The 16,124-nt window shown below is 33.3% G+C and overlaps 1 protein-coding gene and 1 non-coding gene across 2 annotated transcripts; both read left to right on the top strand.

Moving 5' to 3' along the window:
* The first annotated feature begins 286 nt into the window (after positions 1-286).
* Positions 287-393, top strand: LOC112100516. The gene has a single exon (XR_002906884.1). It is a non-coding gene; the product is annotated as a U6 spliceosomal RNA (small nuclear RNA).
* Positions 394-12,860: 12,467 nt separating this feature from the next.
* LOC112099903 lies at positions 12,861-13,256 on the top strand. The gene has a single exon (XM_024187431.1). The coding sequence runs from the start codon at positions 12,861-12,863 to the stop codon at positions 13,254-13,256; it is 396 nt and encodes a 131-aa protein (XP_024043199.1).
* The last annotated feature ends 2,868 nt before the right edge of the window (positions 13,257-16,124 follow it).

Below are 16,124 nucleotides of genomic sequence, written 5' to 3'. Positions count from 1 at the left end.
AATGAACAATAAAATTTACTAGAAGTTTGCAAAGTGTGAAAATTGTGCTGACCAATCACATCAACCCACAAGGAGTCAATTTTATGATTGTGCATGAAGAATGGGTATGCCACAAAAAACTTGCACATGATACTCAATCATCCGTATTAATTTCTTATTCTGCCCGTCAGATTACTAGCCTGGCCCATGAAGGACGCGAGGCAGCCCATTTCGTTGTTGTTTTTTGAAGTTGACGAGCTTATCCCACAATGAGAGAAAAATCTACACAAAGATGGTTACCGGCACACGTGTTTCTGGAGACATTCGATTCGATAAAATTGGAACGATAGAGAAAATTAGCATGGCCCCTGCGCAAGGATGACATGCACAATTTGAGAAATGGTCGAATTTTTTTCTTTTTTTTTTGTTTTACGCTGATAAAAAAACAATATTATATTAAGGCACAGTGAGTGATCTTCAACATTAGATATGGTCAATGGGCCAGACGGCATGCGACACGGCACGACATGAGCACATTTCGGTGATGCACGCGGACTGGGTTGGGCTTAGAATTTTAGATACGCGGGGCTTAAAAGCACGATACAATTAGAGATGAGTTAAGCGCAGGAGGATGAAAAAACCTACAATAAGCACGTTTTATTTTTTAATAAAAGTAAAATTTAAATTTTATGATTTAAAAAAAACTTCAAATTGAATTTTTTAAATTCATTTAATTCTTAGTTTAAAAAATATTATAATTGATTTATATTTATAATTTATTAAATAAATAATTGATATCATGATTTTAATGAATAAAATTATAATTATCGTGATTTTATAAATATGCATTAATATTATTGTGAACTATTATCTATGACTCTATGTAAGTTCAAGCTAACAATTAAGTTAATCCTTAAGAAAAATTTATTATTATTATTATTGTTAAGTATAAAAATTCTAATACTATAAGGTCAAACTTAGTAATTAATATTACATTCTCTTATTATTATTAGTTTATTATTATTGAATATGGACTTGAGTTTTAAATTTTTGATTCTATTAAATTAGAATAAAGGTATAAACCTAAAAAAAGTATATAAACTTGAAAAAATAATATACCAACAGCTTGGCAGGCGTGCTCTTAAAAATTTTTAAAAAATAAAAAGATTTATTGAGCTTTTTTTCTTAGGCACGACACTGCTCACGACACGGTACGTATGAGCATGGCACAACACGAAACATATAGTGAGTACGACACAGTACGAGTACAAGTATGCATGAACCTTATTTTACTTTGATGACGGCCCTGCTAATTGGCCATCTCTATTCAAAACGCCAAAAAAAAACAAACAAACAAACGATGTACTTTCAAACCGACAAGGCTGAAAGAATCAATGAAACCACCAAACAAAAAGCAGAGACAAACTTGAAAAAAAAAATCAGAAAACAAAGTTTTTATTTTTCTTTTTTGGGCTTTACATTTTGGGTCTTATCTATGGGCGTGGCATCATATTCTAACTAGGTAGTAATCTATTGTCACCCGTCGTTTGTTCTAATAAAGCCCTAAGTTTCTATTTTATATCCTTATCACTTGGGTTTCCCTTATTTAACGTGGGTGAAGCGGAAACTAAACCATATCAAAAGACATAAATGTTATAAATCTAAAAGTAACTGATTTACATATTTTTGAAGAAACTATGTAGATTATAGCTTAAAATTGAGCAAAAATGAAATTAGAAGAAGAAGAGCAAGGAAACAAGAAAAAAGAGATTTAGAATGAATATATTAAATTGATGAGAGCAACTATAAGTCTAACACGGATTCATTTATATAAACAGAGAATTTGTCTTACTTAAGTGGCCCCTTTCTCTAATTTTAGCAAATGGATTCTCCATTAACATTATTAACATGGAAGTGCTTTCACTTTCAATTACATAATACAACTATTTCACTAAAATAATTGTATTCGTGAATGGAACGATTTAAAATCTACGAAAAAAATTCACAACAGTAAAATCAATTTCTTGAACCAAAACAATTGAGCATCCCTTTCGTATCTACAAAACTCGCAAGATATATTTATATAGTTCAATTACCTTTGCATGATTGCACTAGATTACTTGATGAGAAGTTACGTTAAGGGATGAAAATTACAAAATAAAAAAAAATAAAAAACAAACATAAGCCAATGTTTTTTTTGCCACTATGTAGAACTTAAAGAATTACACTAATTGATCATAAATTATTGAACCATAGCTATACTAGTGAAAACAGTCAAATAATTTGAGAATTTCATTCGTAAATGGTAGCAATATAGTTCATTAGTGCCTAATTAATTAATCGGAATATCTACTAGGGAGAGGCTAAGGCCCGCGATGGAGATGTGAATGCCTTCCTTTTTCCAATTTTAGAAAAAGATGTTTCCCAGCTTTAGAAGAGCTGAAGGAAAAGTTAGAAAATGATTAGCATGTAAGCATACAGTAACAGTCAGAAAAGGAAGCTGCTTTATGATTATTAAATCTCATCTTCTCCGAAACCAAACTGATGATGAGAGTCAAACACATTTAATTTTAAAAAAATGAAAGAAAGAAAGAAAAGCACAGTGACTAACTTGTTACCCAGTACCCACAGAGGTAGGGCAAAGACAAGGATTGATGAAAACAAGATCGTACAAAGGCGACCGCTCAATAGTTGCAAAACAATCTTCGCCATCTACCTATTTCCAACACCCTCAAACCTTAGTAGATGTTTTTAAAAAATTACACCTTATGTTTATTATAGTCAAATGGTGATTAAATTCTCTCTCCATTATGCAAGCGAGTTTTGAACTTCAAATTTCTTACACTTGTTTAGGATGTTTTATGATGCTATTATTTTATTAAATTAAATTGTCTATACGTGAGTGTTTTAATAATAATTTTTTAACTTAAATATAAGTGTGCAAAGTGATTTTTTTTTTTTAAGGATGCAAATGGATCCCACTTAAATTTAATTATTTAATTGTAGATCAGCCCAGGTGATGAAATCATATACTAAAGAAATAATTTTTTTTTCAATATTAAAAGAAAATTTAAATAGTATTAAAAGTGTGAAGCTGTTAGTTATATTCGTTTATTCGCCAGTGAGGTGGCAAGCTGATTTAGCAAGAGTGAGACTTGTTGGTGGTTAAGGCTGTTACAACAAGTGACATGATTTAAAAAATGTTGATGACTCTCAAGTATAAAAGTGTCTTTTTATAATATAATCCGATGAGTCGGAGGTCGGTCTACAAAAAAAAAAAGATTTAATTTATTAATTTATCTAAAAACCAAATATATATATAAAATTTAAATTCACACTATTAAATAAGAGAAACTACGAAATAAATTAGTTAGAGCTATGAATCCACTCCTAGCGGTAGATATAATTTAATAATTTTTTTCTTTTTATTTTTTTTATTGCCTAAAAGATTAATTATATAAATTATCATTATTTTCTCATTAATTTTATTATACATTAAGGCTCCATTTGTTACAGCTTTTCAAGTAGAGTATATTTAAGTAGAGCTTTTGTTAGTAGAGTTTTTATAAATAGGGCTTTTACTAAAAAATAATTTAGTTGTTTGGTTGTCAATAAGAGTTTTTATTAATAATTTATGAAATTACTTTAATAGAAAGATTTTAAAAACTATATTATGAAGATAATAAAATAAGATTGTCAAATACATTGGGGATATTTTAGATATTTTAATATTTAAAAAAAACTTTTCAACCTCTACTACTACCAAAAGTCCAAAATTTGAGTTTTTGCTAATAGATGCAAAATAGCTTGTTTAATTTTCAAAAACTCTATTAGAAAAACAATCAAATAACAATAAAATTTTATAATAAGAGCTTATGAGATTAAATAAGCACTTATTGCCATTAAATATGTCATACCAAACAGGCACTAAGTACTTAGTGTGCCAAAATTTAATTTGTCTATAATAAGTCAAAATACTATTTTACCATATTTTCTAATATATTAAGAATCGATTGTGCCAAATTCCCTTGTTAGTTTACAACAATTCAAAATTTCAAAAAATAAAATATGGATAAAATCAAATAGAAAATATTTTAATTTATATAATTAAAAATATAATTTGTTTAATTCATATTTTTCTACTAAGAGTTTTACCTTTCCCTAACTATTATTATTTAGCTAAGCATAATTGAAATAAAAATAATTTAAAATAAAGTTGAATTTAGTTTTGAATTAAAATTCAACCTTCTAAAATAAATTACAAAAAAAAATTAAGTACTAAAGAAAAGAGAATAAATTTTGAAAACTAAGCCTTTCTGCGCCTTCTTGGAATTCTCCTCATATGCCTCCTTATTCTCCCCTCAAATTGCCTCTTTTTTCTATCCTTTTTCTTCCCCATCAATGTGCCTCCTCTTGCTCTCTTGCTCTCTTTCCCCTTTTTTATAGGTAGGAACTACCTCTTCCTTCTCCTTTTTCTATTATTAAATTAATTATTTTAATATTTTTAATAATGCAAAAGATAAGCAAATGGCAACCGCCTGCCACTTGACTTACCTTGGCGAAGTGGCTCGACTTCTTTTTTTTTTCTATTTTATATATTTTGTTATTTTTTATGTTAATGCAATCCATTTTCTTTGTCTCCCGCTTTTAGCTATGATTCCTTTTTTATTTTCAAAACATATCTACAATATAAAATGGAGATAAAATTAACATACTACAATTTAATTTAACATAAAATAATATTAGTGGAGCACTAAGATAATTTATAAGTTATGAAAGCATTAATTAACACTGTAAGCAAAAAAAATGATAATGTTAACCTTTATTAATGTACACTTTCTAGTATTAATCACACCCCCAAATAATTTATTGTTAGTCCTTAGCAATTAAAGCAATGATATCAAGTGAAATTGTTGAGAATAGTCAAGGGAATACTATTGAAACTTCAACTGATCATTTGCACATTCATGAAGACCCAATTATAAGAGCTAGAGCAAAAAAGATGTAAGCTGTTTTAAATAGATTAATTGAGAAAATATGGATTAAAAATGCAATTCAAGATGCAAGACATCATGAATTGGGTTTGGAGAGAAGACAAGGGATTGTGGGCATTATTCAAGCTACTGGGTAGCCAAATACACAATTTGGATTAAATGCAAAAAGATCAAATTCGAAATAACACTGGTATTGATTAAGCTAGAAGTAATGTGCAAGTTATATATCGTTGGAAAGATAATTAAGTTAACTTTCCAATGCAATTGACATAGCTGGATTTCGAGTTCTCTAGAAGGCGTTATGACCAATTTATTATAGCTTGTTCAGACTTGGGATTTCCAATGACCTCTTTGTTTATTCAAATTCATTTGTTTGTTTTGTTTCAAGTTTGTCAATATGTAAGTTAAGTCTACCATCAATGATGGTAGGCTAACATTAAGTTTGTCAATGATAGCATTAATTATGGTAGGCTAGCATTAAGTTTGTCAATGACTAACATTACTAATGGTGGGTTGGTGAAGACTTTTGAAGTATTATTTGACAAACCTATACTTGGAAGGCTGTTCTAATATTTTCATTTGTATTTTTAGGATTTTGGGTTTCGATTAGCCGATTTAAACTCAACAACCTTACTATGTAAGAGAATTAAAGATGAATGTTATTTTGAATTTGAAAAATCGTTCTTTCTTTGGTTCTTTTGACAACTAGTGAACTTATCAAGAATTTACATTCTTATGACATTCCAAAATAGACTTATCACTCACCTTCTCATCTAAATCTTAAGTGTGGCGTCCATATCCTTCTCTATACCTCTAGTTCATGTTTTCTTAAACATTAGGTCAAGATCTTTTGTTTTTCTTAAATCTGTTTAGAACTTTCTTGGGAAGTTGAACCTACAAATTAAGTGTGAGTTTCAAAATTTCATTGTGGGGTTCGTATCATTTGGTATCAGAGATAGTTTCTAATTAGGTTTGAATGTTTTATTTATTTTGATTATTTAAAAAAAAGAAAAAATACAAAAAAAAGATTGCAAAAGGAATCAAGTATTCTTACTTTCGTCAAATTGAATTTTAGTTATTCATTTTCCTTGACATTATTTACACACAATATCAATTGTGTTCCTTTGCTTTCTTGCTTTCTTTTCATCAATTTCCTTTGTCGTTCTTTGTGTCCTCTTAATTCCTTTTCTTTGTTTAGTGTGTTGGTTTGTCATATTTGGTGTGCCACCTGGGTTTTTCCTATTTTTTTATTTACGTCAATAAAGAACTGAAAGAGAGAATTAAGTGTGGTAAAAAAAAAGTTTGTGAGATTATTAGAGGGTAAAAGCCAATTTGTGTATTAAACAAGAGAGTTAAGTGACATCAAATTAAATGAAACATGTGAGGGAGTGTTGTGAGGTGTTTTTGCTAACATTCTTTTCAGATCAAAAATATGTCAAGAGATCAAGAAGCTATAGACCAATCAATCATGCTCAAAGCCATGCAACAACAATTTGAGCACATGAATATGATGTTTGGAGAGATCTGTGACAAATTGGAGAGGCAAGACACTGCCATAACCAATCTACAAAGAGGACAACAACCAATAGCTCCTAATGTAAGAGGTAATCAAGGTCGTACTGCCATAAGAGAAGAAAATGGTGATGACCTAAATAATTTAGATTAGTAATGTGCGATGGTTTTTCGTATAGATAGGTAATTAGAATAGGAGAAAGCGATAAAAAGAAATAAAAAAAATAAAGAAAAAAATTATAGAGAAAAGGAGGGGAACAAAGAGTTAACGACAATTTGTTCTTTGTTAGTGTTTTTGTCTTTTAAGAGTAAATTAAATCTTGACCATAGAATTAGTTAAGTGACATGTATTTAATCTCATACAAATGCTGGGGAAATATTAGATTAAGGGAGGATTGAAATTTTGTGTGTTTAATGTAGCAATTTGGGTTTGGGCTGAGAGAGAAGGTCTTTTGTGCTCTTGAAGTATTGCTCTTTCTCTATTTATTAATTACTAACCACATGTGCATGCAAGTCATTATGATTGGCTAAAGAATAAATATAGTAATAAATTAATGGCAATTTAGGTTAGATTCATTAATTCAATTTGAATTTTAATAGGTTTTGCTTTGAAAATTTTGATACGTTTAACAAATGGATGGTTTTATTCATTTATTAGAGCTCCAAATTAATCAATTCACTAATTTGTTAATTTATTCGTTCAGGATTCATGATTCATTTATTTAGCAGAATATAAACGAATCAAATATGAGGACTCATTCATTTAAGATTTTTTAAAAAAAAATTAGATTACTTATTTACCTTTCATAATTTTTAAATACAAAAAATATATTAAGTTGTAAGGTTAATTACGTATTATTTGAGAACAAGACAAAAAGAGAAGTGTTAAGTGAATGAAATGAAATTTGTGATATTTTTATTTTGCTCTATTTTTGTTGTTTATTAAATTATTATTTGATATATAATTGTGGATGAATAACTTTAATTTAATAACAAACCTCATTAACATGTTTTCTAGCTTTTAAGAAACATTGCCCATCATCTGCTCTTTCTTCTACAGTACTTTTTCTCTGAAAAAGTATTAGAATGAAAGATGACTGAAGCCTCCATGACTTTCTTAATCACTCACTAGTTGGGTGTTTTTTACAATATCATAGTAGATTCTTGTTGCAACTTGGGTGGACAAACTTAATGCAACACATTTAGTTACGGTGGATAGAGGGTTGGTGAAGAGAGTTATTACTAGAATCACAACCATCTATGGATACTGAGGAATTATTGCGCAAGTGTTAGGCGGTTGTTTCAAAAGAAGAAGAGACAAACATAGTAACATTCATGGGGCGAATGAAGATAAAGGGAGATGAAGTAGCTGCGAATTGTTTAGTGGGTAAAGTGCTACTCTCAAGAAGCATAAACAGGGAGAGCTTGAAAGCTGCAATGCAAACGGCATAGAGAACTGTTAAAGAGGTAAAAATAGAAAGCATGGGGGATAACATCTTCCTCTTCAAGTTTGCCTCCGAAGAAGAAAAGAAAAAGGTGCTCGTGGGAGGGCCGTGGCATTTCGACAGAGCTTTAATAGTCTTAATTGAACCAACCGGAATTGGAGATATAAAAAATCAATCATTTACTCACACCACATTTTGGGTACAGATCCATAACATACCAATAATGTGTATGAATAAGGAGGCCATTCAAAAGCTGAGAGAAAAGATTGGTACAATCAAGGAAGTAGAGACAGACGAAGTGGGGAATGTATTGGGCAGTTTGCGTGAGTCAGAATCTCCATTGACATTTCACAGCCACTAAAAAATATTGTATTTCTACAACAAGCAGATGGTAAAATCCCAATGCCAATTCTGTATGAAAAGCTACCGGATTTTTGCTTTTGTTGTGTGCATATCGGCCACCAGTACAGAGAATGTCTGAGATACAAAGGGCAACAAAAGGAGGACTTGCCTTATGGTGGATGGATGAGAGCTGTTACACAAGCCGATAGGGTAAAACAGAATCGAAGTAAAGAGAAAGTCAATCGAGAGCAATTTCATTCCAAAGCAAATGCGTCAGCAACAACCAGCCCAAGGTCAGACAAGATCCAGAACAACCCGATTGGTCGACATGGGTCAAACTTGAACAAATCGGGTCAGGAAATAGAATATGGAGCAAAACCAATGGATATAAGCGATAAGTTGAAAAATGACAAAAAACATTTAATGTTGACTACTTTAGAGATGAAAAATCAGCAAGTGGAGAGTCAGAGTATGGGCTGCGACATCGACGAGGTGCAGGATAGGGTGGCCAGTAATGATAGCCACTCTCGATATGAATGTACAAAGTCGGGAAAAAAGGTTTGGAGGGAAAACGAAAGTCCTGTAGATAAAGCAAAATTGAAAATCATAAAAAATAAAAAGAATGAGGCTGAAGAGAGTGCCAGATCGGATGTAGAGGAGATGGATAATAGGCCAAACAAGATTAACGTGAAGCCCAAAGTAAGAAAATGGAAACTACATGCAAGAAATAACAAAGCAAAAGGAGCAAAGGATCTTGGGTTAATAGGAGCAAAAAGGCATAACAGTGATGGCAATTGGCTCAACCCACAACACAAAAAGAAGAGAATGCTCAATCCACCAAAACAACCACACGAGGGAAACCACATAAGCCCAGTAAACACCTTAAGCAACTGCAGCCATATTAGCTCCAACAAAATAGCTCGACAGCTGAAGCTAACAGAAGAGATACTAGATGCAATGGAAATTTTGGTGGCAATAGAAGTGGATGTATTGGCGGGTGCTGAATATCAGCCCCGCCGACAACTATGAAGCTCCTAAGTTGGAACGTTTGAGGTCTGGGGAAGCCTCGAACGCGCCTAGCACTCAAAAAAATTCTCCACTTACACCGGCCTCAAATTCGTTTTTGTTGTGAAACCAAGATGTTGGCTAAGCATGTCGACTCTATTTTTAAAAGGTTTAATTTCGAGAATTGTTTTGCAATAGATAGAATGGGCATGGGTGAAGGTCTAGCCTTGCTCTGGAGTGCGGATGTTAACATAAGCATTACCTCGTACAGCCTGCACCATATAGATGCAATAGTGAGCAGTGAAAGTGGCTTGGTGTGGAGATGCATAGGGATTTACGGTCACCCAGAGTTCAGCTAGAAGCAGAACACATGGACCCTGCTGAAAAGGTTAGCCAGTCTCTTCTCATATCTTTGGTGCTGTTTTGGGAACTTCAATGAAGTAATGCATTTGCATGAGAAAAATGAGGGCAATAAGAGAAACTTAAACATGGTTGTTGAGTTTAGGGAAGCTGTACAAACTTAAACAAGGTTAGCCAGTCTCTTTTCATATCTTTGGTGCTGTTTTGGGAACTTCAATGAAGTAATACATTTGCATGAGAAAAATGAGAGCAATAAGAGAAACTTAAACATGGTTGTTGAGTTTAGGGAAGCTGTGCAAAGCTGTAATTTACAAGATATGGGTTGTAAGGGGTATCCCTATACGTGGTCAAATAGAAGATACAGTGCTCATTTCATTGAGGAGAGGTTGGACTGGTTCTTATGTAGTAAGGATTGGGGGAATAAATTCCAAGATATTGTAGTCACAAACCTCATGAACTGGGTCTCAGATCACTGCTTAATAATTTTAGAATTCAAAGAGAGGAGCAAAAAATCGAGAAATGTGAGCAAATCCTTCCCCCCGAGATCATTATGCGGATATGTGGAGTTCTTATGAAGTGTAGGAGTATAGTTGAGGAAGAGTGGGGTCGGTATGAGGTTAGAGTATGGGAAACCCCTGTGCAACAATTTCAAAGAACAGCCAAAGAATCATTAGCTCAACTTAAGCATTGGAGTAAAAACAAATTTGAATGTAGGCAAAGAAAGTAAGAAAAGCTTATGCAGAGCCTGCAGAATGCTATACAAGGAAACTCAAAGCTGGCGGATGGAGAGGAGATTAGGAGGATTGAAAGTCATATTAACTCCATGCTGATTGATGAGTAGATTTACTAGAAGCAACGTTCGAGGGCCGACTGGTTAAGAGAAGGGGATAAAAACACGAAGTATTTCCACGCCAAAGCCTTTGCTCGCAAAAGAAAGAACAAGGTGTGGGGGGTTGAAAACTCTCAAGGCACTTGGCTAAAGGAAATGGATGAAATAGAGGAGGAATTTTGTAACTATTTCCCAGAGCTCTTTACTACTTTTAGCCCGACTCCAAGCTAAATCCAAGCTGCCCTTCAAGGAATGCCTGCCAAAGTAACTCCGGAAATGAATGCCCAGCTGGAGAAGATGTTCACCCCTGAAGAAATAGAGGAGGCCCTTGCCAAATGTGCCCCATAAAGGCCCCAGTCCAGATGGTCTACCTATTGTCTTCTTCCAGAAGCATTGGAAATCAGTTTGTAATGGAGTGGTCTCAACGTTTCTACATATCCTTAATGAGCAAGGTAACCCATCTCCCCTCAACCACACTTTTATTGCTTTGATCCCAAAAATTGCAAAACCTAGAAAAGTAAGTAATTACAGACCTATCAACCTTTGTAATGTCATCTATAGAGTTGTAGCTAAGGCTATTGCAAATAGAATGAAACCGATTCTTTCCCAAATCATCTCCCCAATGCAGAGTGCATTCATACCCAATAGGCTCATTACCGACAATGTTATTATTGGTTATGAATGCCTCTATAAAATAAGGCATAGCAAAGGGAAAAAGAACGGTCTTGTGGCTCTTAAATTGGACATAAGCAAGGCATATGACAGAGTTGAGTGATCTTTTTTTAAACAAACAATGATAAAGCTGGGGTTTTCAATTAATCAGATGGCCTTGATAATGAGGTGTGTCACTACCGTCTCACTCTCGGTGATTATTAATGGTGTGCCAAAGGGAATGATTCAGCCGGAAAGAGGTTTGAGACAGGGCTGCCTGCTATCTCCATACCTTTTTATTCTATGTGCAGAGGCTCTCTCCAATATGTTGGTGTTGGCAGAAAAAAATCAACTAATCTGAGGTCTCAAATTTGCAAGGGAAGTCTCAATTACTCACTTGCTGTTTGCGGACGTTAGCTTGGTCTTCTCTTGTGCATCAGTGGCTGAATGTAGGAATCTAAAAGAGATATTTTACGGCTACGCTGCAGCCTCAGGACAGATATTTAATATTCAGAAATCCTCCTTATTCTTTAGTGGCAAAATTCCAGAGAGTCAAAGGGCTACTATAAGGGGCATTTTCAAGCTAAATGTGGTATCAAAGCATGAAAAATACCTAGGTTTCCCCTCTATGATCGGTAGGAAGAAGATGGGGTTTTTTAATGATGTCAAGCTTAAAGTGTTAAACAAGATTGCCAGGTGGCAGCATAAAATGTTCTCTAGTGGGGGAAAGGAAATTCTGATCAAAGCGGCAACCCAAGCAATTCAAGCATATGCAATGAGTATTTTTAAGCTTCCAAGAGGCCTTTGTGATGATATTCAGCGAGCTATAGCAAAGTTTTGGTGGGGATCTAAGGGGGATAAGCACTGAATTCATTGGCAAAAGTGGGAGAAGCTCAGCCAGGCCAAGACTAGAGGTGGGCTGGGATTTAGAGAATTTACTTGCTTCAACCAAGCCTTGGTAGCTAAGCAAGCTTGGAGGTTATTGCAGTACCCAAACTCCTTAGTCTCAAGAGTTCTTCAAGCAAGATACTATAGGAACTCCAGGTTTTTATGTGCAGAAGCAGGGGCCAATGCATCGTTTATTTAGAAAAGCATCCTTTGGGGCAGACAAGTGATTAAGAAAGGCCTTAGATGGCGAGTGGGTAATGGCAAGAAGATAGTAATATACTCGGACAACTGGCTGCCAAGACCAGAGACTTTCAGGCCTATTTCCCCTCCAACATTGTCAATAAACTTAGTAGTTGCAGACTTAATTAAGGCTAACAACCAGTGGGATGAAATCAAGCTAAACCAGCACTTTATAAAAGCAAACACAGTAGAGATTCTAAGATTCCCCTTCCAGCAGAGCAATCGGAAGATGAAGTTCTATGGCATTATGACAAAAGGGGAAACTATTTGGTCAAGAGTGGGTACCAACTAGCCCTGAGAATGAAATTTCCAAAGTCCTCTAGTAGTTCAGAGAACACCACTCAATACTGGAGTACACTCTGGTCATTGGAATTGCCTGAGAAAATTAAAATTTTTATGTGGAGGGCCTCAAATAACCTGCTTCCATTAGCTAAAAACCTGTGGAAAAGGAAAGTAGTACATGAGCCAACTTGTCAAAGATGTAGAAGGAACATAGAGTCTATTAACCACGCTCTACTGGAGTGCAAGGCAACGAGAAAGATTTGGCTCCATTTCCCCTATACAGTCCCAAGCCTTGAAGCTTATTCCCAGGACATCTTCAGCATTCTTTAAAGAATGGCTAAGGAGTTGAGGAAAGCAGATTTGGAATTAATGGTAACCTTGTGTTGGTCTGCATGGTTTTCTAGGAACAAATTTATCTTCGAAGGCAGAGAGATTGATCCAATTATCTTAGCTGCTAAGGCGGAATTTATTTTGGCAGTTTTTCAAAGAGTTAGGAAGACCGAGCCAGCTCACATTGCCCACCCCAGAGGAGAGAAACAGCAGGAGTGGCTCCCTCCCCCTGAGAATGTTTTCAAAATTAATGTGGATGCTGCCATTAACTCTAAGAACCAGAGTGCAGGCGTGGGAGAACTGATTAGAGACTCTAATGGTAAGATAGTTGCAGCTGGTGTTAATCAGAACCATCTAAAGGGTTTAGTTGGCTTGGCCGAAGCAGAGGCTGTGCAATGAGGGCTTCAGTTGGCAAGAAAATAAGAATTAATCTCCTTGATCATTGAGTCAAATTGCTTAGAGGTGGTCCAGCTAGTAAACAAAACTAAGGGCAGCAGAACAGAAATTTTTTGGACAATCTTGGAGATCCGAAATCAGTTGAAGGAATTTCAAAAAGTTGTTGTCAATCACATTCCAAGACAATGTAATACTTATGCCCACTCCCTAGCTAAGAAGTTTTGGAGAAAAATTCTTCATGTATGTGGCGGAAAAATATTCCGGCTGAGATTCAAGTTGTACTTAAGATGTTGTGATTTATGAAAGGCTTGCTTTCTTTTTTAAAAAAAAATAACGAACCTCATTTGAGATGACAAATGATCTTTAGCTCGAATTTCAATTGACTGAATTCTTAAAATAATTAAAATGTATGTTCTCTAATTGAAAGTCATTTGTTTAGTTTTAAGGGCATTTATGGTCTTTCACCGAAGCAATAAATGAAGTAGGACCGTGTGAGGTGTCATTTTACATATTTGCTTCTGATTGTCAACAATACCATGCAGTACATGAAATGGAGATTATTGCATGAAATTGAGATTACAAATTGAAAAATGATAAAGAGATAGGACGCTGACAACAATGATTTCAAAATAGGTCTGTTTTACTGCATTAGTTAGAAAATAACTAAAATGAGTCCCGTTAATAATTATTTTTATTAGAATTTTATTCAATTTTTTTGTTTGAATATCAATACTCTTTAATCAACTCATATAATATTTTTTTTATCTGATTTTTATCAAATTCTTTCGGTTGATAAATATGATAATGAGCAAATGCACATCATTTCTTGGCAGGACGAATGGACAATAGAATTTTCTGAAATAATAATGAGTCTAGCTAGTACTATTCACATCAAATTGAGATAGAGAAAATAACAACAATGTGACAAAGCAGAGTACACCAGCTAGAATCCATGCCCATTTTCCAACGGGTTCGGATGGATGGAAAGCTAGAATTTTCACCAAACACAATGATTTATTTATTGTAATTTTCATTATTATTATTAACAATAATATAATAATATTTTAATTGAGATAAAATATGGAATCATGAAATTTGAGTGGGGTAAAATGGTGAGTTCAAGAATATAAACTTGATTCCCATTCACCTTATGGAGATCAAGTTCCCACTCCTTAATCCCAAAAATATGTGGACCTCATGATCATATATTTCATTCTCATTACTCATTCTATCTTAACAAGTAAACACCACCAATCATTTTTATTTTGGATTCCAATTCCTCAATCCCATAAGTAAACAAACCATTAAAGATAGATCAACATAACCACATTATTCTTAACAATTTTATAAGCATGTCACGAGATAATAAACTTTTCTAAGCATTGTTGAAAGTCAAATTCCTTGAATTGTGCATGTCTTAATTATATACTTAAAATTCATTCTCAGCCAATATGTGATATTCAAGGTGGATCTACTGTTGACTTAAAGTAGGAAATCGACCCACTAGAAAGTAATTTTCACTTAAATTTTCTTAAATGAAGTCTTAATTTTTTATAAATTTAAGGGAAAATTATAGTTTAATGGGGATAATTTTATGAGGGGTAAAAGCTCGATTGGTCCCTCTATTTGGAGGTTAGTATCCTTTTATTCCTTATATTTTTTAAAATAACTTAAAACATTACTGCCCTTAAACTACTGATACCCTTGCCTTGTTCCATTTGGGTTGCTTTGACAATCTCACTGTCTTATAATATTGTTTCTTTTTTGGGACATTAAAAAAATTAAATTACCAAATTAACCCCAAAAATAAAATAAAAACAAAAAGAAAATGTATTAATTTTTGGGGAAGCTCACGATGTCCAAAAAAATTAATATTATAAAAAAATAAATAATCAATTTTTTTGGAGATTAATAAAAAAATTAACATATTAGGTTCTCAGCAGAGTGTTCCACAAAAATTATTTCTATTGTTTTTGTTTCTATTTTATTTTTTGGGATTAAATTGGTAATTAATTTTTTTCTTTTTATTAAAGCCCAAAAAAAAGTAATATTATAAGAGAATAATATTATAAAAATAACTCAAAAGGAACAAAAAATAATGACAGCTGTGTGTCTCAATGTGATGCTATCTAAACTAATTACAAACATAATTTTTTTCACCTTCTCACCCATAGTATATCTCCCTTGTCAAACAACTAATCCTCTTGATGTTTGGAGATAGTTTTAAAAATATAGAGATTCAACGAGCTTTTACTCTTTTATGAACTACTATTTTTAATGGGTCAATTTTGTGTCTCAATGTGATGCTATCTAAACTAATTACAAAAATATTTTTTTTCACCTTCTCACCCATAATATATCTCCCTTGTCAAACATCTAATCCTCTTTTTCAGCTCCCCGTTAAAATATCCAGCTTAAAACTCTTCCCATGACTTTACGTCATCAACTATTCAATTTTTAAAGATTTAAGCATAAAATTCTTTTTGTACATTCACAAGTTTATTGATTTGAATATTATTTTTAATTGATTTTTGCTTATAATGTTGAATCCGCCCCCGGGGATATTGTCCCTAAAACTTTTGAGTGCAATTTGCTTATGTTCATTACTGACCCTACAAAAATCAATGTGTCGAAATGAGTTATTTTCAACATTTAATACAGCATCATATAATATTGAATCCAGAAATTAATCAACACGTCCCTCGCTCATTTTAACATTTTTTTCCCCGTACTATTGAACAACATTGAATGCAATCAATTTCACAAGAAGAAATATAATATTAACTTTACACAAAAAAGAAACCTAGGTATGTAATACTGAAGAAGAAGAACGTGTAGATGCTGATATAGGTGATGTGGATGATGAAGTGA

This window comes from Citrus clementina, unplaced genomic scaffold (genome assembly GCF_000493195.1).
Source record: "Citrus clementina cultivar Clemenules unplaced genomic scaffold, Citrus_clementina_v1.0 scaffold_3, whole genome shotgun sequence".
In the NCBI taxonomy this organism is placed as follows: Eukaryota; Viridiplantae; Streptophyta; class Magnoliopsida; order Sapindales; family Rutaceae; genus Citrus; species Citrus x clementina.
The sequence above is the reverse complement of the archived record's forward strand: the minus strand, read 5'-3'. Positions and strand labels throughout refer to the sequence as shown.